Consider the following 26,148-nt stretch of genomic DNA (forward strand, 5'->3'; position numbering starts at 1 on the left):
TCATCCCCCGGGGGACTCCACAGGAGTGGGAAAATGGGGGCACAGGAGAGATGGTGCTCTGCAGCACCTGACCTTCCTCCCTGGAGCAGCAAGAAGGGGAAGGTTGGATTTATTTGAACCTCCTTCATGCAGGAGCCAGGGTGGGCAGGAGGGGACAGGCAGAGGGCTGTCCATGGGGCCAAACTCACCTTTCCCCTTCACACATGCCCAGGGCACCCCAGACCTGCAGCAGACCTGGCTTGGGAGGACAGGAAAGCTCCATCCCAAAGGACAGAGGTTTTTAGGGGAATCTCAGGTGCAGCAAGAGCCAGCTCCTGTGGCAGGATCTGACCACGGAGGGTGCATGGCCACCATCAGCCTCCATGGCCCAGCCCTGGTGACTGTGGGCTTGTGTCTCCTGGGGCCTGCACACCCCATCCCACACCATCAACTAGGTCTGAAACTGTTTTGGGAACAGCCTCCACCTTCACCATGTGCAGAGGCCACATCCTGCTCTTGCTGCTTGAGACACTTGACACCTGGACCTGCAGGGCTGGACATTGCCCTTCAGGCATTGCTACATCCAGATAACCTCCCTGTTATGGTCCAAGGCCAGGCAGGGAGGTGTCCAAAGCCCTGGGAATTCTCCCACACACTGAAGGAAGCTGCTTTCTTCAGGCACAGCTAATATTTAGCCACAAAACACCTTCATGAATCAGTAAGACTGCACAGAAACCAAGTGGATTTTTAAAAAAACAAACAAAAATACTATTTCAATTTAATACATGGTTAATGCTGGGCTGCCCCACACCCTCCCCAGCCCAGGGAATCCCTCCCTGCACCCTGGTGGGACCCTCGCTGGCCACTGTCACCCAGTTCATCTTCCCAACCCCCACATTTGGGGGCTGACAGTGGCCAAGGCCATCCAGAGCTGTGTTTGTTCTGGGATCTGGGACCTGATTGCAAGAGGTTGGTGGGACATCTTATCCCCCCCGGGATCCTGACTCAGCAGGAGAGTCAGGGCCCGGCACTGGGTGAAAGGAACAGAGCTGAGAGGCGAGGGGGCATTGGGAGGGACAGAAGAGATACAAACTCAGCGCTCCCTGAGCTACGTGCCCCACCGATGGAGTGGGGAGGGACAGGAGGAGAAACGACCCTGCGTCCCCTCCTGTCCCTGGGCTGTGTCAGTACGGGTAGGGGGAGATGGAGATGAGCAGGAGGAAGATGCTGGGTGCTCGCTGCCCGCCCGGGAGCAGCGCCTGCACCCGGAGCCGGTGCGTGCCGGGCTCCCGCAGCGGCCGCACGGTGGAGATGATGCCCCGGCCCCGCTCGGAGCGCAGCGCGAAGGGGCTGTCAGGGGTCCTGCTCCAGCAGCCTGAAGACGGCCCGGGGGCGCAGGGAGGAGGCCGGGGTGAGGTGCACCACGTCCCGGCGGGCAGCGATGCCGAGCGGCAGGGGCAGCACCTGGTACTGCAGCGTGGGGGGCCCGGCCGGGCTGCAGAACGGGGGGCAGCGACCCACGCACAGCCTGCACGAGAGATGGGGAATGTGGCGTGTGGTGGGGGCCAGAGAGTGGGCAGGACGCTCGGGGTCACGGTGAGATGAGGAGAGCGGGATGGGCACTCCCAGCCCCACAGCAACACCCACCCTGGGCTGGAGCCTCGCCGGTACCCGGCTGGGCACGGCACGTCCATGCACCGGGCACCTCCGCGGGTGTTGAAGCACATCTGGCTCGATCCACACTGCATTGTGCCCTCCACACACTCATCCACATCTGCAGGGAGAGGAGGGGGCACGTCTGAGGGTGCTGGGGTGAGATGGGGGTTCAATCCCCAGCTCCCCTACCCTCGCACATCTGCCTGGACACTGAGGCAGTGAGACATGAGCGCCCAGACTGGAGTGCCGAGTCTGGGAACAAGAATGGAGAAAGACCTGCAGCCCCAAAAAGGTGGCACCCAGGGCATCATGGGGCGGGGGCACCCCCCTGGCACCCCTGCACTGACCGTGGCAGGTCTTCCCGTTGGACAGCAGCCGGTAGCCAGTGGGGCAGAGGCAGCGGTAGCTGCCCAGGCTGTTCCTGCACTCGTGCTGGCACTGGCTCAGCGTCTGACACTCGTCGAGATCTGTGGGACGAGAGGGGTGAAGGCAAGGGGGAAGAATTAGTTCCCTCTGTTGCCACTGCCTTGGGCCAGCCTGGCTCTCACCTCCCCAGCACTGCAAAGGCCACACAAAGCGGTGCACAGGGCAGCAAGGAGGACACGAGGTACTTTTTGGGGACAAAGTAGTCTTTGAACTCCCTTCAACACCCTTCCCCGTGCACACTCACCACTGCAGGTGCCGTTCCTCCTGATGTAGCCCGTGGGGCAGGGGGGGCCCCGGGCACCCACCCCTGCATCCTTGGCCACGCGGCGCAGGGCGAGCTGAGTGTAGAAGGATCGTCCCCGCGGGCGGCTGCTCGGGCCCTGCCAGCGCAGGGGAGTGTCCCGGGGCACGCTGCTCGCTGTGTCCCCTCCCTCCAGCCCACACTGCCCGCCCGGCAGCAGGGTCTTGCCAGCAGGGCACAGGCACTCGTAGGAGCCCCGCAGGTTGCGGCACTCAAAGGCACACGGTGGGGGAAAATGCAGGCACTCGTTGACATCTGGGGGAGGAAAGAGGGGGGGAGCTGCAGCTGGATGGGGGAAAATGAGACTGGAACAGGGCAGGGGGTGACCCTGAGAGCCCAGCTCGTACCCAAGCACGGCCAGCCCGTGCCCAGCGTGCGGTAGCCGGGAGGGCAGGAGCAGCGGTAGGACCCGGCGGCGTTCTGGCAAATCTGGTTGTAGCGACAGGCATGGGACCCCTCAGTGCATTCATCAACATCTGGGGAGCAGGGAGAGGACAGGGTTGGGGGCACAGCGGAGTTGCACCGGTTGCCCCTTGCCATCCTCACGCCCCCTCAGGAAGGGTCCGTACCAATGCAGTACAGCTGCCCAGGGTCTGGGATGAATCCCAGTGGGCACTGGTCTCTATCAGCCCCTGTGGATTGAGCAGACGGAATAAGATGTGACATGTCACTGCAGGGACCCTCACAGACATCCAAAACCGACAACACATCTCCATCCCGATCCTGGGAACTCCCCTGGTCACCTGCATCAAGCGAGGCACGGAGCTGGAACTGCAGCTGCTGTTTGGCTGGGTCATAGGAGGCTGTGATGGCTCTGGCCCTGAGATGCTGCACCCGGGGGGGCTGTGGCCCCACGGGGGGGTCGAACACGATGGTGTGATTGCAGTGGGCACGGATGAGGTGTCCATCCCGCAGGAAGCTCTGCACAGAGCTCCCGGAGAGCTGCCCCACGCCCGTCCGCACGTAGCGCTCGCTGAAGTCCTGGGGAGGAGCAGGGAGGAGGGGCAGGGAGGGGGGTCAGGACATGGACCCCCCGTGCTCCCAGCACAGGAGTTGTGGTCTCCCGGGGATAATGGGCAGTGCCAGCACCTTCAGCAGCACCACGGCATCGCCAAAGCTCTCCGGCACGGAGCCGCTGATGACACTGTTCATCCGCAGAGCGCCAGCGCCATCCGCGCCCCGGACGAGGTGGGTGACCCGCAGGAGCTCCCCTGCCAGGGGGGAACGGTGAGCAGCACCCCACAGCACCCCCACAGCCAGGGGGGAACGGTGAGCAGCACCCCACAGCACCCCACACACAGCTCCATTCCCAGATCAGGGATGGTGCATGGGGGAGATGCAGTCTGAGCTTCCCCAGGAGCTGACCAGGCTCTCCATCACAGACCCCTCACCTGTGGCAAACTGCAGCAGTGACTCGTGCTGGAAGGTGCCCTGGGTGAGCAGGAAGCCGCTCTGGGCTGCCCCACTGGCGTGTGCCAAGGACCAGTAAATGGGGGCGATGATGGTCACCAGCACCCGCATCAGCGGCCCTGGGAATGGGGAAGAAAAGGTGTCACCATGGAGCCAGCATGGAAGGAACCCAGGCTGTCCCCTCCCTCCTTGCCCACAGTGGAAGGTTGGGGGGAAAAGGTTTGCTTGGGGGGGGAAAAGAAATAAAAGCCTTTTGCCCAAGATTTCCATCTGAGAGAGATCAAAACTCTCACAAGGGAGAGGGTGGAAATGCCCACGCACCTACGGCAGGTGGAATGCTCCCAATGCTGCTCTGGAGGGCGGCGGTGCTGGACTGAGGGTCACCCAGCACGCTGGCATCCAGCGTGGAGACACCGAGCTCGTGGCCATTGATGACACCGACCAGGCTGCCCCGCACCTGCTGCAGCTCCCCTGGGGATGGGGTCAGGCAGCAACACTGGGTCTGCACTCCCATGGGAGAGCAGGGTGCTTGCCTGACTCCCCTCTCATGAATTTGCACGTCAAAAAATTCTTGTTTTCTGGAGGGGAAGGCAGCCAGAGCAAGGCAGGCAGTGTCCCTGCCTGGCTGCAGCACAGTCCCCAGAGACCCCATGGCTCCAGGCACAGTGCCATGTTGACAAGGGATGCTGTGAGTATGGGCCTGTGCCTCATCACACCAACAGGCACTGACACCCCCAAACCCTGCTCTGTATCAGTCTCAAGGTCCTGGCATAGCCCCAAACTTTTATTTGCTTCTCCAGCGTGCCTGGCAGCGAAATGCCACCAGCCACACAAGGGCACACAGGGCACCTGGCACTTCCTCCAGCCTGGCTCTCTGCTCCCGAGGGGCAGCAGGAAAGGATGTGTCTGTGTATTTAGCAGAGCCCCTGGGAAATGGAAATTTAATCATGGGCAGCTAAGGCAGGAAGGCTGAGGAAAGGCAAGTGCAGGCTGGCACGGAGAGGCTCTGTTTGGGCTCAGGCCTTCAGCTGATCAGAGAGAGGAGAGGACAAAGTGGGGTGTGAATCACAGGAGTTAGGACAAGAAAGGCAATATCACTCCAAGCCACCATGCTGGAGGTCTTAGCCCACCCCCGAGGGGCAAAGCCCCCCAGGGCCGGGGCACACACCCACCTTGGACATCCAGGGAGCTGCGGGCGACAGCAGAGCCCAGGGCACTGCGGGCGAGGCAGGAGTAGCTGCCGGCGTCACGGTGGGTGACAGAGGGCAGGAACAGGGTGGCATTGGGCAGGACACGAGCGTGGGGACCCTCGGGCAGTGGCTCCCCATCCCGCTGCCACTCCACGGAGGGGGTGGGCTCCCCTGACACGACACAGTGCAGCAGCACCGGCTGCCCAGCAGGTACCCTCACCTCTGCTGGTGTCACTGTCACCACAGGGGCACCTGGGCAGGGAAAAGATGCAGGGAGCGATGCAGCATTCCCCAGGGTCAGGGGTAGTTGGAGGGGCTGAAAGGTGAGAGGTTTGCAGTCCCTTAAAAGAAGAGTGCAGAGGGGCCAGCACTCACTCTGCAGAACGAGGGTGACAACTTTTGCTGCTGTGCCCGCATCGTTCTCCGCCACACACTGGTACTGCCCCACATCGGTGCTCTAGCAGGACCAACAGCATCAGCACAGCGCTTTGCTTTGCCAGGAAAGCACCCCAGAACCTGCCAGCACCCCCCCGGCCCTGCTCACCCCCACAGCACGGATGGCCAGGGAGCCATTCTGCAGCTGCTGCAGGCGCCCGTGGGCCACCAGCGGCACCCCGTCCTTGCTCCAGCGGATGAGGGGCTCAGGGTGACCCTGGGCACGGCAGTCGAGGAGGGCATCACCTCCGGAGTGCTCCACCTGGTAGATGCTGGTGTCCCCCTGTATGACGGGCGCCTCTGGGGAAGGGAAAGCGGTGGCAGAGGAGGGGGGCTGGCCGGGCACCCCGGTTTCCGTGCCAGCACCTACCTGTGACAGAGACCAAGACAGTGGCCCTGACGGCCCCGGCGCTGTTCTCGGCGTGGCACACGTAGGTCCCGCTGTCCGTGGGTGTGGCCGCCTCCCTCCGCAGGATGCTCTGCCCACTGTGCCCCGACGCACCATCTGCGGGGTGCAAACCCCAAAACAGGGTGGTTGGCGATCAGCTGGGTACAACCCCGCACAGCCAGACGTGCTGGCACCCCGGGAACCATGAAAGGTGGACAAGGGCGGCACAGGATCGCATTCTCCCCCAAGTTCAGCATCCCCTGCCCGGGTACCAGTGACGAGCTGCCCGTTGGCCTATCCAGGAGACGCGGGGCTGGGGGCTGCCCACTGCGGCACACAGCAGCTCCAGCCTCTCGCCCCGGCTCAGGGTGGTGTCTGGGGGCAGGTGGGTGAAGGTGGGCAGGGTGAGGATGGAGAGGGAGAGCCGGCGGACGGCCCTCCCAGCAGAGTTCATCGCGGTGCAGGAGTAGCTTCCAGCATCCCCTTCCTGTACGAGGATGAGACATCATCTTGAGTCTGGGCTTCAGCTGCAGCCCTAGCTCACTGAGCTACAGCTCTGCTGGTTCTTGTGCACCTAAAATTCACCGTTTGGCCAGAACCACTTTTTCCAGCTCACATTAGCAATCTCACACCGCCCCAACCCTCCAGCCTGTGGTACAGGACTGCACACGGCTCTCCCTCTGCCAGATATATTCACAACCAGCTAAATGTTCTCCAGCAGCAGCAGACGCTTTTTCCTCAGCACTCCAACCTCCCAGCGGCCCTGGGGACAGTGCTCACCTGCACATCCCGGAGCAGCAGCTCGCCGGAGGGCAGCACTGTGGCCCTCCCGCCCCGCAGCAGGGCTCCCTCCCGGCTCCAGGACACGCGGGGCTCGGGGACGCCACGGGCGGCACAGGGCAGCAGCACCTCCAGCCCCTCCAGCACCACCAGCTCCAGCGGGCCGGCAGCAATGATGGGGGGCACTGCATGGGGCAGAAGGGCTGAGACTTGCTCACAGCTTGGCAGTTTTGCTGTGAGATGCTGGGGAGGGGGCTGAGCAGAGGGGTGAGCACTGGGGCTCTGACCGCTGCTGTACCTTGCACAATGAGCCTGGTCCTCCCTGCAGCGGTGCCCGAGGGGTTACGAGCCATGCACAGGTAGGTGCCTGCATCCTCTGGGGCTGCTCGGAGGAGACGGAGCTGCCCGTTGGGGAGCACCTTCAGCCCAGACCCTGGCAGAAATGAAGGATGGGGCAGCACAGCTGAGCCAAGGCACAGATGGATGATATACAAGGGCTGCTTCCCCCACAGAAGTTCCTCTTCCTGTTCCATGGAGACAAGGAGTCTCCACGGAACAGCTCCAGCAGCCACCACACCCACCCAGAACAGCAGCGGGAGCCATGCACAGTGACACCCCACACCTGCCAGGATGCCTACGAGCCCCTGGCACCTAAATCTCCCCCTAAGTAAAGTCTGGCAGGTAACTTGGGCTCTGCCAGCCCCCAGCACACTCCTGCTTACCTTCAGTGATACTAACACCATCCTTTTGCCAGGTGACCTCCGGCCGGGGGACGCCTGTGGCCTCACAGGACAGCACTGTGCTGGTGTTCACCATCACCATCACCATGCCAGGCAGGGGCTTCAAGGCAGGGGGCTCTGTGAAGAGCAGGGAAGTGCTACCATGAGAAGAGGGCGCAGGACCCGCAGCAGCAGGAGCCTGGGGCCGTGGGTACCGTGCACGGTGAGCCAGGTGTGTTTCCGAGCCGTGCCCGCGGCGCTCCGAGCAGTGCAGGTGTAGCGGCCGCTGTGTGCAGGCAGCGCCCGCCTGATCTCCAGGGCTCCTGCAAACAGCAGGCAGCTGCAGCAGGAGGGCTGGCAGGGACCCCTGTGCCCGCTGGGGCTGTGCTGCCCTGTCTGTACCTCTGGGCAGGACACGGTAGCCCCCCTCCTCGGCTGCCCAGCTGAGCCCCCTCCTTGCTCCAGGACACCGCGGGTGGGGGCACGCCCGAGGCGTAGCAGGTGAGGATGGCAGGGGACAGCCGGGTGACAACCACATCTGTGAGGTCATCAGCGATGGTGGGGGGCACTGGAGAAAGGAGGGAGGGAGGTGAGCAGGGCTGTATGGTGAATGTTGAAGAGGATTGTGTCCCTGTTTGTACGGGCATGAATATTTCTCTTCTCCTCTTATGCACCTCCAAGCCCAGTTCTTGACGGGGGACCCAACCCTATGTGGGGCTGGAGTACATCTACATCACACCTGAGGTGATGAGAGATCCTGGGAAAGCCACTCTGAGCAAGACCCCCAGCCCCAGGAGCTCACCATGGACAGACACGAGGAAGAGCTTCCGTGCCTCTCCAGCAGCGTTGGTGGCAATGCACTCAAACCTCCCCTCGTCCCGGGGCCCAGGGCTGGAGATGAGCAGCGACCCTAAGGACTGCAAACTGTGCAGGCAGAACACACATCAGGATCACCCCTGTCCCACGGGGGGACAGCAGGAGGGGCAAACCCCACCCTATAGGGGAACTCTCTGGTGTACAAAGTTGGAGCTGCAGGTACCTGTAGGTGCCAGGTGAGACGTGCAGGTTCAGGGGACGACCGTCCTTCTCCCACCTGATGTGGGGCTCAGGGGAGCCCCAGGAGTCACAGGCCAGCGTGGCTGGCTGCTGAGCCAGCAGGGTGATGTTGGAGGGCCCAGGTGTGATGGCAGGAGGGACTGTGGGAGGGCATGGCAGTGATGAGCAGAGGACAGTAGCACACCATTGCACTGGTCAGAGCAGCCCAGCAGTGGTGGGTTGCAGCAGGGATCCATCCAGCACTCCCACTCACCCAGGACATGGAGGTCCAGGCCTCGCCGGTCAGAGCCAGCAGGGCTGGAGGCCATGCAGAGGTAATGGCCCAAATCCTGGGCCTGGACGGGGTCAATTTGCAGGGAGCCTCCAGGCAGGAGCTGCAGCCTGAGGAGGGAGAGCAAGTGAACCCTTGGGGGCTCTGCATGGCCAGGCTGCATCACACAGGGAGCAGGGGCACATGCAGCACGTGCCCACTGAGCTGGCGTGAGGACAGAGCACAGCTCTTCACGGGTGACTGGCACACTAAATCACCTGCTGCTGTGAGGGATGACGTGATCTGAGCGCCACTCTTGGTGCCACCAACCCGCACATACCTGTCACTCCCAGGCAGGGACAGGAGCTGGCCATCCTTCCTCCACGTCACCCGGGGCAGGGGCCAGCCCTCTGCCCGGCACGGCAGCACGGCCGAGGTGTTCAGCAGCACCTTCACCTCTTGGGGGCCCGCCTGGATCTCCGGGGCCACTGCAGCAGCAGCCAGAGCCACATCGAGAGTGTGGGATAAAGCTCAGGGATGGAGGACGCCAGCCCAGAGCAGCACTGGGGGCTGGGCGTAGTGCAGCCCTGCCATCCCATCACCCGACCGTAAGACACCCTATAACATCCCACATCCTGGAATTAACCGGGAAGGGGCCGGCACTCAGGGCAGGGCAGGGCAGGGCAGGGCAGGGCAGCACTCACCGTGAACCCGCACCCGGACGCGCGGGCCGGTGTCCCCGGCGGGGCTGGTGGCCCTGCAGCTGTAATCGCCACCGTCCGCCGCTGTCACCGCCCGGAGCTGCAGGAAACGCCCCCGGGCCAGGACCTGCCTGCGGGCATCCTCCTGAAACCCCCGGGAGCCCATCAGCAGCCACCCAGCACCACCCCCAGCACCGGCAGGATGGTGCTGGTGCATCCCAGTCCCTGAGCATCCCCCCCCGGTCCCGTCACAGGTACCAGCAGCAGGGAGCCCTCCCGGTGCCACTCGATGTTGGGGTGCAGCTCAGCAGCCTCTGGGCACTCCAGGAGCAGCTGCCCCCCTGCCACAGCCGTGATGATGGGGATGTCCCCGCTGCTGGCGATGCTGGGGGGAGCTGTGGGACATGGGCCAGGGGGTCAGGGGTGCCACATGGGTTGGAAACCCCCATCCCTGTCCCCATACATAATGGATAAGCCCCCACTCTGCAGGACCATCACTGTGCTCCAGACCTCTCTTTTGGAGCCCACACCAATCCCAAAAATGGCTCTCTGGGTCCTCAAGGCTTGGACCATCCTTCAGCCCCCCCCACTAGGCCCCTCCTTGCTGCACTGCTGGGCTCACTCTACCTTGGATGCTGACATGGAAGCTCCTGCTGTCATCCCCTGCAGGGCTAGTGGCCAGACAAGTGTACAAGCCAGCATCAGCCACCTGCACAGCCAGGAGAGGGAAAAATTGAGGCACAAAAAGAAAACCCAGGTAGGGAGAAAAAAGTGGAGCTCCTACCTCAGTGCTCTCAATGTGGAGGGTGCTCTCATTCCCTGACACGAGTGAGGGCCCTGCCAGCAGGTGTCCATCCTTCTCCCAGGTGACAGTGGGCATGGGGACACCCGTCACCACACAGGTCAGCTCCAGAGGGGTGCCCTCAGTGATGGATATCTCAGTGGGATGGGAGGCAGCCTCGACACTGGGCGGTTCTGCAAGGCACACAGCAAGGCAGGAGGGCTCATCCCCTCATTGCTCCCAAAAAATGGGCTAAGCTGCCTTTCCCAAATCCCAGAGGGATGACACGCACCCATCACCACCAGGTGGAAGGCTTTGCTGACCTCTCCCACTTCATTCACCACCAGGCACGAGTAAATGCCTGCATCAGCTGGTGCCACGGCCACCAGGTTCAGCTGGGGGCCAGCAGGCAGCTGGTCACCCTGCTGCCCCAGGGGCTCTCCGTTCTTCAGCCAGGTCACTGACGGTGCTGGGGACCCGGTGGCTTCGCAGGTGAAAGTGACATCGGAGCCCTCGGCCACCACCTGCTCCTCACTGCCCTCGGGGCTCTCCAGGACAGGGGGCACTGGGGACAAAAGTCAGGTCCCAGACACGGGGTGGGTTTGTCCACTCGCTGGGGTCCTGTGAGCAGCCAGAGGTGGCTCAGCCCTCCTGCAGGATGCTCTGAGGCTGCTCCTGCTTTACTCCATCCCTTCCAAGCCCACCCCAGCAGTCAAGGAACGGCTCAGGACCTTGCTTGGGATGGGCTGCAATGCAGCACCTGTGCTCTGCCAACAAAACCAGTGTCCGGGTGCCCCCTGCCCCCTACCCTGTATCTGCAGGACAAAGCTGCGGTCGGCCACTCCCGCCCGGCTGGAGACGATGCAGGTGTAGCGCCCGGCGTCGGAGAGCTGTGCCTGGGAGATCCTGACCCGCGGGGTGGGACACGGGGATGGGGAGGACACGTCAGCTCCGGGTCACCCTCCGCTCCCCGAGGCGACACTCGGCCACGTCAGGGTGCAGCAGAGCGCTCATGCAAACCTGGGTACCAGCCCCACAGCCTGCGGCTGGCCATCGCTGCAGGGTCACTTCTCACCGGAGGACGTGCCCAGCCGAGAGCAGGGTGACACGAGGGGACAGGCGGAGGGGCAGCCCGTCCTTCTGCCAGCTGACGTGCAGGGGAGGGGACCCCCGTGCCCAGCACTGCAGCGTCACCAGGGCGGACAGGACACCGCGGACCAGCTCCGAGTCACCGGCTCCTCTCTCGATGCTGGGCGGGACTGGGCGAGGGGACAGAGGCGCTGCTGGGGCTGTCGCGGGCGGGGGTGGCCCCGGCGCTGCCCCGCGGGTCCCAGCCCTGCTCACCCAGCACGCTCAGCGAGTGCAGCCGCGTGTCCTCGCCCAGGCTGTTCCGGGCCAGGCACGTGTAAGCCCCGGAGTCGGCGGCTCGCAGCCCCTCGAGGAGCAGGGCGCTGCCGTCCGGGGACACCCTGCGCGGGGAGGGGGGACAGTGAGCTGTCAGAAGTGCTCTGTGCTCACTTTACAGCCAAGGATCGGGATTCTGGGGCACATTGCAAGGTCAGGACATCAACTGGGACCCTGCCACTGTGACAGTGACCATCCCAGACCCCAAGGTTTAACCCAGGATGATATTCCCTCAGCAAAGAGCTGGGATGAGTGCACCCCAAACCAAGCAACAGGATCAACAGCTCAACTTGTCTTGCCCAGGAATTGCAGCCGTGGGGACACTCAGCCCCCGGGGTGTCCCCCCAGACTCACCGGGCATGTGAGGGGGGCTGCAGCCCCAGGGGCTGCCCGTCCTTCAGCCAGGAGATGTGGGGGGTGGGCTGCCCCTCTGCCCGGCACTCCAGCCTCACGCTGCTGCCCTCCAGCACGCTGTGCTCACTGGGCTGCCCTGCGCTGCTGATCTGGGGGGCCACTGCACCGAGGAGAGAGGGAGGCTGAGGAAGAGGAGGGGGAGGAAGGCTCACCTCTGGGCAGAGCTCACAGGGACCAGGCTGCTCGGGGAAGCCCTACCTCGCACCAGCACCACGAAGTCCTTGCGGGTCTCGGCCCCTGGGCCCTGTGCCAGGCAGGAGTATCGGCCCTGGTGGAAGGGCTGGAGGGGGCTGAGCTGGAGCTGGGCCCCCCCAGACACCAGACCCCGCTCTGGGCTCATCTCTGCAAGGAGACAAAAGGGGGCTGAGCAGTGCTCCCCCACTGAGCTCATTGCTGTGCTTCCCCTTTCCCCCCAGGACCCAGGTTTGGGGGCACAGTTAAAGCAAAGCAGGGTTTTTGCAGAGTTCACTGCTGGAGCTTTAAAGGAGAAAAAAGCCAATGGTTTGGGCCAGCAAGCACCGTAAGGGCTGAACCCAGAGATCTCACCCCCATATATCCCTCCATCACCTCCTGTGCCCACATCCCACTGCTTCAAGCCTCAGGAATGAACCTGAGGTTTCCTAAAAGCACACAGGGGAAAGGCCAGCCCCTTCATGCTCTGTCCCCTCCCTGTGCTGCCCTGAGGGTCTCTTGCAGAGGATTAGAAGTTGTGAAACTGAGGCAGGAGCGCTTGGGGTGGCAGGCTGGCACAGTGTTCCCCTGCACACACACCCAGCGGGCGCCCGTCCTTCAGCCAGGTGACAGCAGGCACGGCCACACCAGGGACTGGGCAGGTCAGGACCAGGGCTGTCCCCACATCAGCTTCAAGCGTCTCCTGCTGAGGGTCCTGGATGCCTGGAGGTTCTGAGGATGAGCAGGGACAGGGGGTGTGAGACAGACAGATTTTCACTGTCAGCTCCTCAGTGTGTGCTCGGCAAACAGGCTGAGCCCTCACCACTCACCATGGACAGTGAGGATGAAGCTCTTCTCATCCTGGCTGGCCACATTCAGAGCCATGCACGTATATGTGCCTGAGCTGGAAAGCTGCAGGTGAGGGAGCTGCAGCACCCGAGAGCCTGGGAGGAGTGGAGAGCAGGGAATCAGAACAGCCTGCAGCAGGAACAGGTCTGGGCCACCATGCCTGCAAGGTGACTGAGCCCCCAGCACCCAGCCAAACTCCATGCAAAAGGAGTCTGGCCATGGAAGTCCATCTTGGAGGTCCAAAGCCTTGCCCCACAGGAAAGGATACTGAGCTCCCAGGAAGCAGCAGCAGGGAGTTCTGCAGGATGCAGCCCTTGGTCCTCTCCTGAGGGGATCACTCAGCAGTGTGCCATTAGGGTATCATACAACACAAAGGCTGAGCTCCAGACCCACATGTGGCACCCAAAAAGGAGGATTAAGGGACCCAGGGCACAGGCAATCCTCCTGGCTCATCCCAGCATACCTTGGGTGACCGTCACCTCCTCACTGGGCCGCAGGATGTGGCCATCCTTGTACCAGGTGATGTCTGCAGCCGGGTGGGACTGGATGTCACACACCAGTGAGACACTGCCATTGACAACACCATCGACATTTTCGGGGTCTGTACCCACACTCCAAGGAGCTTCTGCTGTGGTGCACCCAAAAACCAGCACAAAGGGGAGCCATGAGTGTGGAGGTCGATGCCCTCCAGGAGCAAACACACAGCGAGGCTCTCGCCTGCTCGGAGCGTGTGGCACCTCAGCCCCCTCACACAGGGGACCAGCACAGGCGGACAGAGGCAGCCATGCAGCTCCAGAGCCACAGGGAACTCCAGCTGGTGGAGGAAGAGGAGGAGGGTTGTAAATCAGTGACCAGAGAAGGGGAGATGCCTTACCCTGCACAGCGAGGGCAAAGTGCTTCTCTGCTGAGCCAGCCAGGTTCTCAGCCATGCACGTGTATCTCCCGGTGTCACCCACCTCCACCAGTGCCACCTGCAGAGGGGAGCACCACTGAGGGCTGCCCCGAGCTGGGGAGATGCTGGGGCTCCCATGGGGACCTTGGTGAGACCAGGGCAGACTCCTCTGGGAGGAAAGGATGGCCCATCCCCTCCACCCGCTGTCTCCTGTGTCTCTCCCCAACACCAACCTGCAGGACTGTGCCACCCTCCAGGAGCTGGTGCCGTGGGCCAGCCTCTATGGGGAGATCGTTCCAGAGCCAGGACACTGTGGGCTCTGGGTGCCCAGTAGCCTCACACTCAAAGCGGACAGTGCCATTGATGGTGGCCGTCACCTCCTCCACCAGCTCCTCTGTGCCACCACGGACGGCTGGGGCAGCTGGGAGCAGGTGGTTATGGGCTGCCATCATCACTCAGCCCCGTGCCCCCTGTGCCTGTACTCACCCAGCACCTCCAGCTCGTAGTGCAGGCGGTCCCGTCCCGCGGCGTTGGCCGCCTCGCAGGTGTACCTGCCCCTGTGCCCCTCCTGCACCGCCTGCAGCTGCAGCACCCGGCCCCCTGTCACACGGGACATGGGGCAGGGCAAGACACACCTGTGGGGTGTCCCCCCAGCCCTGCACAGAGCCCCGCACAGCCCCAGTGACCCAGAGGTCCCATGGGTGCTGTGCGTGCTGGCAGGAGGAAGGGGACAGGATCCAACCTCCTCCACGCTATGCTGTGCAGGACCACCCCGAGCCCCACAGTGGGGGTTCACACCCACTGCCCAGTACCTTGCAGCATCAGCACCCCCAGGCCAGCGGAGAGGGGCTCCCCATCCTTGTACCAGCTGAGCTGGGGGGGCGGGACAGCACCGGTGTCACAGTAGAGGGCGGTGGGCTGGCCAAGGACAGCCTGTCGGTGCTCTGTCACCTCCCCATCCTGGTCTTCCTCCCGATAGAAGATCTCAAGGGCTTCTTTGGGGCTCGTTTGCTGCTGGAAGATGGGGGGCACTGCGGGGACAGGCTGTGGTCAGCCGTGGGGAGCAGAGACATTGACCCCCAGCTGCACCCACAGCATCTGCCCTCACTGGAGGTGAGATGCTGTTTTCCAGCAGGCTCAAACTTTTTTCCTGCTCACCCTTCTCTGCTCCCACAGGTGACCCCTGAGGAGCCCTGCTCTTGCTGAACCCCCTGCTGTGGGTGCTGGCTCTCTGCCCAGGGCTCACCTTGGACATGCACGATGAAGTCCCTGTCGTCTTCACCCACAGCATTGGTGGCCACGCAGGTGTAGTGCCCTGAATCCGAGACACCAGCTGGTTGGATCTGGAGCACCTGCCCCTCACTGAGGATCTGGAGGCGTTCGGAGCTTGCCAGAAGCTGAAGGGAAGAAAGAGAAGGGTGGGAGGAGGATTACACACCCAGGAGTGGGGCAGAGCCCAGCCAGCCATATAAAAGGTGTCTTCCCACTCCATCCAGCTGGGACAGCCCCAAACCCAGCAGCTCCTCCCCGGCCACAGCTGGGATCTCACCTGCTTGTCCTTGTACCAGCGGATGGTGGGCTCAGGCACAGCCCAGGTCTCACACTCCAGCACCACTGTGCTGTTGACCTTGGTTTTCACCTCTTTCACAGCAAATTCCCCCAAAGGATCCTCTCTGGCAATCCAAGGAGGAACTAGTGGGGAAAAGACAAAGGGAAGCCAAAGGAAGCAGCACTCCTGGTTACAGTGGTGGGGTCACTGCAGGAGCCAGGAGGGGCATGGGGAGCTCCCTCACCCAGGACCTTCACAGCGTAGTTCTTCACAGCCTCCCCATCCTCGCTGGCCACAACACAGCTGTAGGTGCCCGTGTCCTCCTCCTGGGCGTTCAGGATCTGCAGCCCGTGGCCACCTGGGCAAAGCGGGACTCCTGAGAGGGTCTCTGCTCACAGCCACAGCTCTGTCCCCACGTGCAGCACCTGAAGGCATCTCAAGGGACCTGCTGAGCACCTGCAAGCCTGGCTGGAGGGTGCCTAATGCTCTTCTAGAGCCCAGTCCCAGGCTTATTGAAACCAGCACTGGGGAGGCTGTAGTTATCATCAGACCATGCAGCTGATGCCCGGAGCCCTCAGGTCCTGCAGGATGATGACTTCTCACCATCCCACTGTGCTGCACCCCAGCCAGAACAAGAAAAGGCCCTGTTCCCCTCCCCAGGGCATTCACAGCAAGGGGCCAGCAGAGTCATGCAGAGCAGGGGACAGCACAGTACCAGGGAGCAGGAGGACATTCCTGGACGCTTTGAGAGGAACCTCGTCCTTGAGCCAGGTGATGTTGGGAGCTGGGTACGGCAGAGCCTCACAGAGCAGGGAGATGGGGTTGTTGATGATCACTGTCACTTCTTCTGCAGCAGCATCATCTCGAGCAAAGGTGGGGCTGGCTGCAGAGACATGGTTCTGTGTTAGAGCAGCACCAGCACACACTCAGGCTTCACAGTGCTCCATCCCCCCACCAGACAGCATGGTCCAAGTTCAGGGAGTTGGACTTGACACAGTGTGTGCCAGCTTCAGACTCTGCCCTCCAAAAACACAGAGATCCAGAAGACACATCCCCCCTTCCCACCAGCCACCATCACAGATGGATCCTGCACTAAACAGTTGCTTTCTGCTCCTCCAAGAGGTCTCACAAGGGCTTTGGGACAGGTCCATGCCATGCTTTGGCTGCAGGATACGGGATCCTCCCCACCTACCTGGGACAGGCCATTAAAGCCCACTAAGTCTGCTCACACCTGAGACCCTCCCTCCATCCAGAGACATCTCATACCCAAAACATCCAGCAGGTAGTGCTTGGTCTGATTTCCCAGAGAGCTGGAGGCCACACAGGAGTAGCGACCAGCATGGGCCAGGGAGGCTTGGGGGATGTGGAACAAGGACCCATCAGGGGAGATGGAGAAGGTGCCAGGGAGAGGGTGGTTGTCTTTCAGCCAGGTGATCTTGGGTTGTGGGTTGCCTGTGAGGGATGGAAAGCAGCTTTTGGGCTTTGTGTGAAGTTTTTCCATGCATGAACACAGCCTGGCTGGGGTCACTGTCAGAGCTTTTCTGGAAAGCAGGGGCATCATCCCAAATCAGAATTATCATGATCTGGATCAGGATTTTAAAAACTGCTGGATGAGCCAGCAAGAAGAAAGAGAACTGTCCTGAGTGGGAGGTGATTAATTATTCCCATCACTAAAGGAAAAATGAGATTAGAAGAATTTTAGCTCCATTTGGGAAAGATTGGAGCTTACATAGTGGAACAGGCTCCCCATGTGGGCGTCCCCTCCCCGGCGCTTCCCGGACAGCACAACTGCAGATCCAGGAACCATCCCAAAAGAGCTCTGCAGCCCTTTTCAGCTGCTTCCATGCCTCTGACTGGAGCCATCCACTTGCTCCACACCCCAATGTGAGACTCAGGTCTGTCTCTGAGCCCCAGCTGATGCTCACCTGAAGCCAGGCAGGACCAGGTGACAGGGTGACCCTCGGGCACTCTGAAGGTGTGTTCTTCACCCGCGTTCTCAATGTGGGGAGGAACTGGGAACACAAGCCCCCAGGGACTTCAGCAGCTGGCCAGTTTGGCCTCTGAGCTCACATCCTAAGGACTCCAGCACACCCAGCATGTCCAGTCTTAACTCATGTCTGTTCCTGCAAGGGTGGAGCTCTAAAACCCCACCAGGAATCCTGCAGCAGACAGAAGACCCCTCCTTACCTAGGACCTCCACATAGAAATGCCTCCTGGCCTCCCCAGCTACATTGCTGGCCAGGCAGGAATAGTGACCACCATCCTGGGCTCGTGCATGGGTGAGCCTCAGCAGCCAGCCCCCTGGAAGCACAGAGCAGAGAGGCCTCAGGGCCCTGATCCAGGTACCAGCACATCCCAACCGTGCTCCTGTGGGGCTGGAGCTCCACCGTGAGTTTGAACTCATCAGTGTTGGGGCAAAACACATTCTCAAAGCACTCATCTGACCTGAAAGCAGGTGTGTGTGCTCGCTGGGGATGACAGGAGAGCCATCCCAGAACCAGGTGATGGTGGGCTGGGGAATGCCAGTGGCCTCACAGGTCAGTGTCAGGGATCCTTGCAGGGAAACGCTGACATTGGTTGTCGGTCCTGATCCTCGAATGAACCCAGGAGGAACTGGGGAGGCAGAAAAAGATGAACATCTATTTGCAAAGCAGCCAGGACAACAAAGGAGCAAAGCAAAGAGGGGAGAACTGGGTAAGCCTGATTTTTCCTACCTTGCTTTGCACAGCTTTAGGACATGAACCCATAAGGACCATTAGCATCACCTGGAGATGGTGACTTTAAAGGTGTTATGGGGCAGGTGACCCACAGCAAGGATGTGCCACTTACCTGCACACCTGAGGCTTACAGGTGTCACACTGGGATGGCCACACAGCCTGAGCCACCTCAGACATTTAATAGTTCAAGTGACCTTGACCCATGAGGTTTCCCCAAGTCCTTGGGTGGTAGAGGACTTTATATGAGATGATCTGCTGTGATGGCTCTGGAAAGAAACTCCTGCCTGATGGACACAGTTCTACAGCTATTCCTGAAGCATACCCTGCTTACCTGAGACCTGCTACATGTTGGCTTGTCCAACATCCAACTCCATATCAAGTTACTCCACATCACCACCCCCCTCATCCTCCCTGCATCCACCCCACCCCCAGGCACCAGCTCCATCCCACGGCCTTACCATGCACCACAACATCAAACTCCCTCTGCTCCTGCCCCTCTGTGCTGGTGACCAGGCAGGTGTAGTGTCCTGCATGAGCCACCTCTGCCCTGGGGATGTGCAGCCGCCTGCCCTGCTCTGTGAGCAGGAGCCCGTCCCCAGCAGCCAGGGGCTGCCCGTCCTTCAGCCACGTCACCCACGGTGCTGCTGTCCCCACAGCCTCGCACTCCAGGACTGTCTGGCCACCCTCGATGACAGAAACCTTCCTCAGGGTGTGGCTGCTGCCCTGGACCCTTGGCAGTGCTGCAGGCAGAGGGACACAGGGGGATGGGATGTGCAGCAAATCCCTCAGCCTTGTGCATGCAGAGGGGCAAAGTGACCCGGGTACCAACATCCCTTCCAAAATGTCCAAGGCTCCAGGCAATGGCTTTTGGGCCCAGCTGGACCTTGCATGGAGAGAAGTCCCAGCACCCCCACAGGTCTCTGGTCCCCCATGCTCACCATGCACCTCCAGGTGATGCTCCTTGCTGCTGCTGCCAGCAGCGTTCCTGCACTCGCACGTGTACGTCCCCTGGTCCAGCAGCTGGACCTTCTCCATGTACACCACATTCCCTTCTGGGGACACCAGCTTTGGGCTCCCTGCCTGGGTGGAGAGGGGCTCACCTGCCCAGGGAAGGGGACAGCAGCTTTCCCTCAGACTCCCAGCAGGACAAATTCCCACCCAGAGCTGGATGCTGCTCAACAAAAAGAGCTCCTAGCTCCAAAGAGACCAACAGCTGGGTCAGCCCATGTGGGGAGAAATGAGGCTGAGGAACAGGGCCCTACCATCCTTCCACCAGCTCAGGGAGGGCAGGGGGATCCCATGGCACTGGCAGGCCAGCTGGACAGACTGTCCCTCCAGCACGGACACGGCCTCGGGCTCTGGCGAGGAGAAGGATGGAGGCACTGCAGGGGTGAGAGGAGCAGCTCACTGATGGCCCAGGACAAGAGGAGAAGGGCAGCTCCTCACTGGAGCTCCATCCTGCTGGATACACACCCCCTGCAGCCCTGCTGGGTGCCACAAAAAGCCCAGTGACATTCCCCTGCCCTGGCTTCATGTGGAAACAATAATCTTGTCTCTCTAGCCAAGTGAGGGATGCTTTTAATTGCATGTGGCCAACAGCAGAGGATGACCAAGCATCCCACAAGCAGGCCAAGGTCAGCTTGGCCAGACACAGCCTTATTAGGCAGCCCTGCTCACTGAAGGTTACCCAACTCTTTCCATTATCAGATGATATTCTCAGCTGCTCACAAATACAGCTGGCTAGAAAATGGTAACTCCTTCCCATGAGGGATATCAGTTTGGAGAAGAAAAGCTCCAACACCCAGAAACCCTTGAAAAACAAAAACAGCAGAACCCAAACAATCCACCCGAGCCAGGACGGCAGACGTGCAAACATTTCCCTGGGAAGATGACTGCAGGAACAAGCCCAGAGCAGGAGAACTGGATCTTCTCCACTCCCTGGCCACCTGCCTGCAGGACTTCCACCAACTGGCCTAGAGCATCCCTGAGAAAAGCCAGAGCCTGGCTCAGCCCCGGTGCTGGGGACGTGCTGAGTGGTCTGGGAAGCTGCAGGGATGCTTGATCAAGTGAGGAAAAGCATCCAGTGCCTGTCCTGGCAGCAGCCCAGGAGTCACCACTGACTCCAGGGGGACACAGGGTGCAAAAGGGACAGGTGGGTAGGTGATCCCCTAATGGGGACCTGGCAATACCCATCCATGGGGTCAATGCTTTCCAGGACATCATTTGGGATGAACACAGGGCATTGCATGACTGGAATTGCAAATGAAACAGAGGACAGGGCTCTGCTAGAGCACCTTCCAGGGATGTTTAGGGGCTGGGGTAACCCCACCAATCCCACACCCACACCAGATATTCCAGGGGGAAACCCTCATCTCTGAGGGAAGCAGAGCTGCACTCACCAGTGACCTGCAGGCTGTACCAGAGCTCAGCCACGCCGGCCCCGTTGGAGGCCAGGCAGCGATAGCTGCCGGCATCGGAGAGCCGGGCACGGGCGATCTGCAGGCGCCTCCCATCCCCGGACAGCGCCAGCCCCGCTCCGGGCCAGAGCTGCTCCTGCCCCTTGTACCAGGTGATGGCTGCAGGGAGGCAGAGCTGAGCTGGGAGGAGCGATGCTCTGCCCCTCAGCCAGGAAAACCCCAGGGATCCAGGAGCAAGGGCTGAGGGACAGGATGGACTCACCGGGAGCAGGCAGCCCCGAGGCCAGGCATTCCAGGGATGCCGCGCTGCTCTCGGGGACGGCCAGATCCACCGCGCTGGGCTCGATGCTTGGAGGCACTGCAAGCCAGCACCGCCTGTCACGGGCTCTGTGGGACCCGGGCTGTCTGCAGCACAGGGCCTGGGCACAGCCGGGCTCAGCCCAGCTCTGGGCACACACCGAGCCCGGGCAGAGCAGCTGCAGGGAGCCACAGCTCGGTCCCCGCTCTGGGAGGGGACCACATCACCACCACTGCTCCCCAAGGCAACCTGCAGATTTGGTCCCTGCCCCAATGAGATGTTCATCCTTCCCAAGTAGAGATCTCCATTCCCTGCCTGGTTTCTCACCTGACACCTTCAGAGTCACATCCTGCTGGTGGAGGGGGAATGGGGCTGGGGGGAACCTCCAGCAGGGAACACCAGACATGGATTTACTGTGGTGCCAGTGGCCATCAGCTCTCAGCTTCATTGACCAAGAGCAAGATTCCAAGGGATCAAGCCAGTGACCCTGCACCTACCAAAAATCTGGACCAAGAGCTCCCTCCCCTTTGGGCAGCCACGTTCTCCCTGACACATGGGATGGATAGCAGCTCTCACCCCAGATGCTGTGCTCACCATGCACTGAAACCTGCACCTCTGCCTGGGCCAGCCCCGCCCAGTTGCTGCCCCGGCAGACGTAGAGCCCTTGGTGACCAAGCCCCACTCTGGTGACCAGCAGAGTGCCACCATCCTCGGACAGCACCACGCCCTCCTGCCCATCCAGAGGGTGCCCATCCTTCAGCCACCTGCGAGGAAGGGGACAGGCAGCAAGTCCTTGGTCTGTCCTGCCACCACCCACGCCCTGCTCTGCACACCAACAGGGTGAACAGTGCACTGCTGGCAGCAAGGACTGTCCCCATGTCACCTGCAACGGGGCTGGCAGCTCCAGCAGAGGATTGTTGAGCAGAGGACACCAGGGACAAGGAGAAGGAATGGATGCCTCCCTGCTAAGGGCCCCTACCACCCATCCTGGGAACACAGGGAGCACCCTGCAGCACTCACTGGATCTGGGGTGGGGGGATGCCCATGGCGTGGCAGTGAATCCTCAGGGAGGTGTTGGCAACGGCTGCCAGGTGTCTTTCCCCATCACCGATCCACAGCTGGGGGGGAGCTGGGGGGAGAGGGGGTCTCAGCATGGGACCAGGCTCAGATCCTGGCAGAGGGATGTGAGAGCAGGGTTTGGGGGGTGCAGAGCCCGGGGAGGTGTGTGAACCTTGGACGTGCAGGCTGTAGCTGAGCGAGGCGTTCCCCGCGGCGTTGGTGGCCGTGCAGGTGTACAGGCCGGTGTCTGTCACCTGGGGCTCAGCCAGGTGGAGGGACCCTGAAGGGAGGACTCTGTACCTTGGAGGGACAGAAAAGCTGGATGAGAGAAACAGCCACGCCATCCATCACCCAGCCCTGGGCAGGAGCTAAGGGCTGAGAGCTCACCATCATCTTGGGACAGACAAGAGAAAGTCACCATGGCCACCCCCCATTCAAAGAGGGTGGCACAGCTGCCCATGGGGGCAAATCCCCTTTGCTCAGCCCCTGCACGAGCTCAGCACGGGCAGCACATGAGCCCAGGGGGATGAAGGAGGACAAGGGTCCCCCCAGAGCACAGTCCCTGCAGCTGGAGCTGGCCATGCTCTCATTCCCAGCCTCATCTGTGCTCCACAGACATAACATCATCTCAGCCCACGGCTGCAGATTCCTCCTCGTGTGCTGCCATAAATCACCCAGCATGGACAAGCCAGCTGAGATGTGGGGGGCAGCACAGGTCAGCCAGGAACAACCATGGCAAATCAGACACAAACAACAAGGCAATACAACCCCAAGAAGAGCAAAACCAAGATGCCTTCCTGCTTGCCCAGGCCACAGCAATCCTCAGGTACGTGGAAAGAAGGCTTTAACCCCAAGACATGGGCCCATGACTTTAGGGTGTCCCTTCCAACGTGGTGCTAACATATGGAGAAAACTCTGGAAGACCAAGACAGCAGATAACCTGGAGAATGGTTGCATATATGTTTATCCTCACCCATCAAATCACATTAAATGACTGTCTCGCAGGTGTCATCAGCTTCAACACCATCAAAAAATTGATTTGTCCCTCCAGAAGTCATTGGAGCAAAACTGGCCTAAAACCCCACATCCCAGTGCAGACAAGGCCACTGCTGGGCTAAAAACTGTGTTTGTGCCAAACCTCATCCCAAGGGGCATCAAGCCCTGGTCAACAGTTCCCACAGGGATCCACCATCCCCAGGCACATCCTTGACCCTGTGACAGCACGAGGCAGGAATGTGCAGGAAGGCAGACTGACAGGATGAGGAGCTGCACTGGAGTTGCCTTTCCTTCCCTGTGTCCAGGGTAGGCACATGAACGATTGGAAGCAGCTGCTTGGTCCCAGCAGATATTTGGAAGATGGAAAGCAAGCCAAGGAGAGCAGAGCTAATGCTCTGAGTACTGCTCAGCTGCCTCAGCTCCTGCACTGAGCATTGGCCACAGGATCCCAGGGGTGCCCCTCACACCTCCCTGCCAAGCAGCTGAGTCCCTCCATGGACCTGGCACCCCTCTGAAGAGACACAAAATCCCAGGAGATCGTGGCCCCAGCACCCACAGCCCTCCTTACCTGGTGGTGGTGAGAGGCAGGGGCTGGGGCTCGCGGCTCCACAGCACCAGGGGAGGGGGATGTCCTTGGACCTCGCAGGGCAGGGTGGTGTCCTGCCCCAGCACAGCCAGGACAGGGACAGGGTCTGATGCCTGTGATCCATTCACGCTGATCCTGGGCTTTGCTGGATAGAGAGGGAGCACAGCTCTCATCATTTCTCTTCCCATCCTGCAAACCCATCTGGCACCTGGATTGGTGCTTCAAGAAAGCCAGGAGTGTTCCCAGGTCATTGTCTCCCTGCCAGTCCCTCCTGGAGCTGTCCTGAGCACTCACTGCTGATGGAGAGCTGCATCTCCCGGCTGGAGAATCCTGCTGCATTGGTGGCTGTGCAGAAGTAGGTGCCAGCATCCCCAGGGGATGATGAAGGGATCAGGAGGGTCCCATCAGAGTCAAGCTGGTAGCGTGGGCTCAGTGAAATGGGCTCCGTGCCCTACAGAGGAAAGGGAAAGAAGGAAGGCAGGGATTCTCCCAAGAGCTGAACATCCCAGAGGCAAGAAGAGAGCCCTGGACACATCAGAACAAGCCATGCCCTGGCCTCAGCTTCCCAAAGCACTTGGTGCCACCTTCCCACGCTGGAGAGCCACACCCCCTCCAAACACATTACCCTGAACCCGAGGGTGGCCCCAGCCCGGCAGGGGCACAGCAGGCGCTGTCCCTGTCCCCTACCTTTGCCCAGGTGACAGCAGGGGGGGGGCACGCCGGTGGCATTGCAGCGCAGGGTGACAGCCGCGCCCTCGGTGGCAGTGACGAGAACGGGGCCAGGCTCGATGCTCGGGGGAACTGGGGAGGAAGAGAAGCCCCTCATCCTGCATGGCCAGGCCACGTCCAGCACGGGGCAGAGCACAGAGCAGAGCACAGAGAGCACCTGCCCCGTGTCACTGCGGGGCACGGACACCCGGCTCCCCGTGTCACTGCGGGGCAGGGCAGGGACACCCGGCTCCCCGTGTCACTGCGGGGCAGGGCAGGGACACCCGGCTCCCCGTGTCACTGCGGGGCAGGGACACCCGGCTCCCCGTGTCACCGCGGGGCAGGGACACCCGGCTCCCCGTGTCACTGCGGGGCAGGGACACCCGGCTCCCCGTGTCACCGCGGGGCAGGGACACCCGGCTCCCCGTGTCACCGCGGGGCAGGGACACCCGGCTCCCCGTCACTCACCGTGGATGACCAGGGACACGTCCTGCCTGTGCGAGCCGAGGGCGTTGGTCACCTCACAGGTGAATGTCCCTGCGTCCCCCTGTGATGCCTGGTCCACGTGCAGGCTCCCATCAGCCCGGATGGAATAGTGGTCACCTGGGGCTACCTGGACACGGGCAGAGAGCACACAGCAGGACAGATGGCAGGGTCAAACCCCAACATATCCCTGCAGCTTCCAGAAATGAATCTTTGAGCAACATCCTGATGTGGACATAAACCCACGTTGCCTTCCCAACACAAATGCTCCATTGGATTCTTTCACCAGAAGCTTTCACCCCAAAGGTTGGGGCACCCATCCTGCAGTGAAGCCCCACCAGAGGGTAGGTATCCATCCACCCACCCTCCATCCCAGCAGCATGGAAGTCTCACCATCTGCCCATCCTTCAGCCAGTGGCGTGCTGGGAACGGGCTCCCAGCCAGGATCACACAGGGCAGGGACACGGGCTGGCCTGGGAGCACACGGACCACGGGGGATGCAAGAGCTATTTCTGGGGCTGCTTGAAAGAGGGGAAAGGCAACCAGTGTTAATCAGTGATGAACTGGCCAGGAACACTCAGGAGAATGGATCTAGGCCACCTTTCCTGCAGGGTCTGGATCCTGGCTCAGCATAAGCCAGCTCCAATTCCACTCCCCCAGGAATTTGAGGATATTTGCTGCAGTTAGGGTTCGTGTCAGCATATGAAGCCAAAGAGGGCTTGGAAGGGCATGGCCCAAACCCTGCCCTGGGGCTGCTGAGAATTCACAGTGGCCAGCTCAGGACCAGAGACAGCTGCTCTGCTCTGCCACTCACTCCCTGCCGGCACAGCTGGGATCAATTCACCGACAAAAGCACAGAAAAACAAACCCTGTCCGGTGACTGTGATCTTGACCTCTGCCTGGATTTTCCCAAACTCATTCTGGGCTTCACAGATGTAGATGGCTTGGTCATCCAGTGAGGCACCTGGAGCAGAGTGGGGAGAAGCCTCAGCCTGGTGGGGCTGGAGAGCCCTGAGCAAGCTCCAGGGTGGGGACCACCCTCCCCTGCCCCACCACCATCTCCAGTGGGGACAGAGCCCTCAGAGCTGAAGGCCTGCAGGCTGTTACTGCACAGCTAAGTTAAAAATACAAATAAATGCGTGCACACTCAGCTCTTACTGTCAATGAGGAGCTGGGCAGCCTCCAGCTGGCTGGAAACACCCCGAGGTCCCTGCCAGCCCAGCACGGGCTTCCCGTCCTGCCGGGACCAGGTCACCTGTGGCAGGGGGGATCCCTCGGCACGGCACAGCAGGCTCACACTGTCCCCAACCTTGACCTCCACGTCGCCCAGGGGCTCAGGAAAGTGAGGGGCAGCTGGAGGAGAGAGCAGCAGAGAAAGGGCTCAGGCAGGTCCAGCTTCCCCACAGCTGAGCTGGAGAAGGGATGGGGCTGCAAAACCAGTAAGCCAGGTGCTCTGACGAGCTACGAGACTGACTTAAAGCATTTGGTGCTTTTCCAAAGCTGTCAGAGGAATTCCACGTCTTCCAATTACGC

The 26,148-nt window shown here is 61.3% G+C and overlaps 1 protein-coding gene across 1 annotated transcript in view; it reads right to left on the minus strand.

The window, feature by feature from the left end:
• Positions 1–717: 717 nt before the first annotated feature.
• The window catches only part of HMCN2 (hemicentin 2), a 32,878-nt gene continuing 7,447 nt past the window's right edge, over positions 718–26,148 (minus strand). Inside the window, 68 exon segments of the mRNA XM_056505327.1 lie at positions 718–1,337; positions 1,339–1,507; positions 1,627–1,753; positions 1,983–2,102; positions 2,306–2,617; positions 2,710–2,838; positions 2,932–2,994; positions 3,106–3,343; positions 3,452–3,573; positions 3,754–3,891; positions 4,094–4,243; positions 4,945–5,214; positions 5,338–5,419; positions 5,507–5,697; positions 5,768–5,902; positions 6,058–6,079; positions 6,081–6,272; positions 6,566–6,750; positions 6,864–6,998; positions 7,288–7,422; positions 7,500–7,607; positions 7,687–7,711; positions 7,713–7,852; positions 8,087–8,208; positions 8,324–8,480; positions 8,594–8,721; positions 8,931–9,078; positions 9,295–9,436; positions 9,550–9,686; positions 9,919–10,000; positions 10,076–10,266; positions 10,365–10,637; positions 10,881–10,978; positions 11,148–11,331; positions 11,417–11,541; positions 11,831–11,990; positions 12,089–12,232; positions 12,662–12,793; positions 12,892–13,005; positions 13,374–13,538; positions 13,785–13,881; positions 14,036–14,223; positions 14,289–14,402; positions 14,615–14,833; positions 15,049–15,199; positions 15,352–15,494; positions 15,596–15,709; positions 16,067–16,234; positions 16,618–16,803; positions 17,277–17,363; positions 17,539–17,652; positions 17,797–17,964; positions 18,527–18,808; positions 19,007–19,168; positions 19,331–19,450; positions 20,468–20,644; positions 20,748–20,843; positions 21,378–21,547; positions 21,804–21,912; positions 22,015–22,142; positions 23,407–23,569; positions 23,719–23,875; positions 24,112–24,138; positions 24,140–24,225; positions 24,601–24,745; positions 25,009–25,133; positions 25,484–25,579; positions 25,774–25,968. Of these exon segments, the coding sequence (XP_056361302.1) occupies positions 1,164–1,337; positions 1,339–1,507; positions 1,627–1,753; positions 1,983–2,102; positions 2,306–2,617; positions 2,710–2,838; positions 2,932–2,994; positions 3,106–3,343; positions 3,452–3,573; positions 3,754–3,891; positions 4,094–4,243; positions 4,945–5,214; positions 5,338–5,419; positions 5,507–5,697; positions 5,768–5,902; positions 6,058–6,079; positions 6,081–6,272; positions 6,566–6,750; positions 6,864–6,998; positions 7,288–7,422; positions 7,500–7,607; positions 7,687–7,711; positions 7,713–7,852; positions 8,087–8,208; positions 8,324–8,480; positions 8,594–8,721; positions 8,931–9,078; positions 9,295–9,436; positions 9,550–9,686; positions 9,919–10,000; positions 10,076–10,266; positions 10,365–10,637; positions 10,881–10,978; positions 11,148–11,331; positions 11,417–11,541; positions 11,831–11,990; positions 12,089–12,232; positions 12,662–12,793; positions 12,892–13,005; positions 13,374–13,538; positions 13,785–13,881; positions 14,036–14,223; positions 14,289–14,402; positions 14,615–14,833; positions 15,049–15,199; positions 15,352–15,494; positions 15,596–15,709; positions 16,067–16,234; positions 16,618–16,803; positions 17,277–17,363; positions 17,539–17,652; positions 17,797–17,964; positions 18,527–18,808; positions 19,007–19,168; positions 19,331–19,450; positions 20,468–20,644; positions 20,748–20,843; positions 21,378–21,547; positions 21,804–21,912; positions 22,015–22,142; positions 23,407–23,569; positions 23,719–23,875; positions 24,112–24,138; positions 24,140–24,225; positions 24,601–24,745; positions 25,009–25,133; positions 25,484–25,579; positions 25,774–25,968 (9,851 nt within the window). The 3' untranslated portion in view covers positions 718–1,163.

The sequence above is a fragment of the Oenanthe melanoleuca genome, chromosome 17 (assembly GCF_029582105.1).
Source record: "Oenanthe melanoleuca isolate GR-GAL-2019-014 chromosome 17, OMel1.0, whole genome shotgun sequence".
NCBI lineage: Eukaryota > Metazoa > Chordata > Aves > Passeriformes > Muscicapidae > Oenanthe > Oenanthe melanoleuca.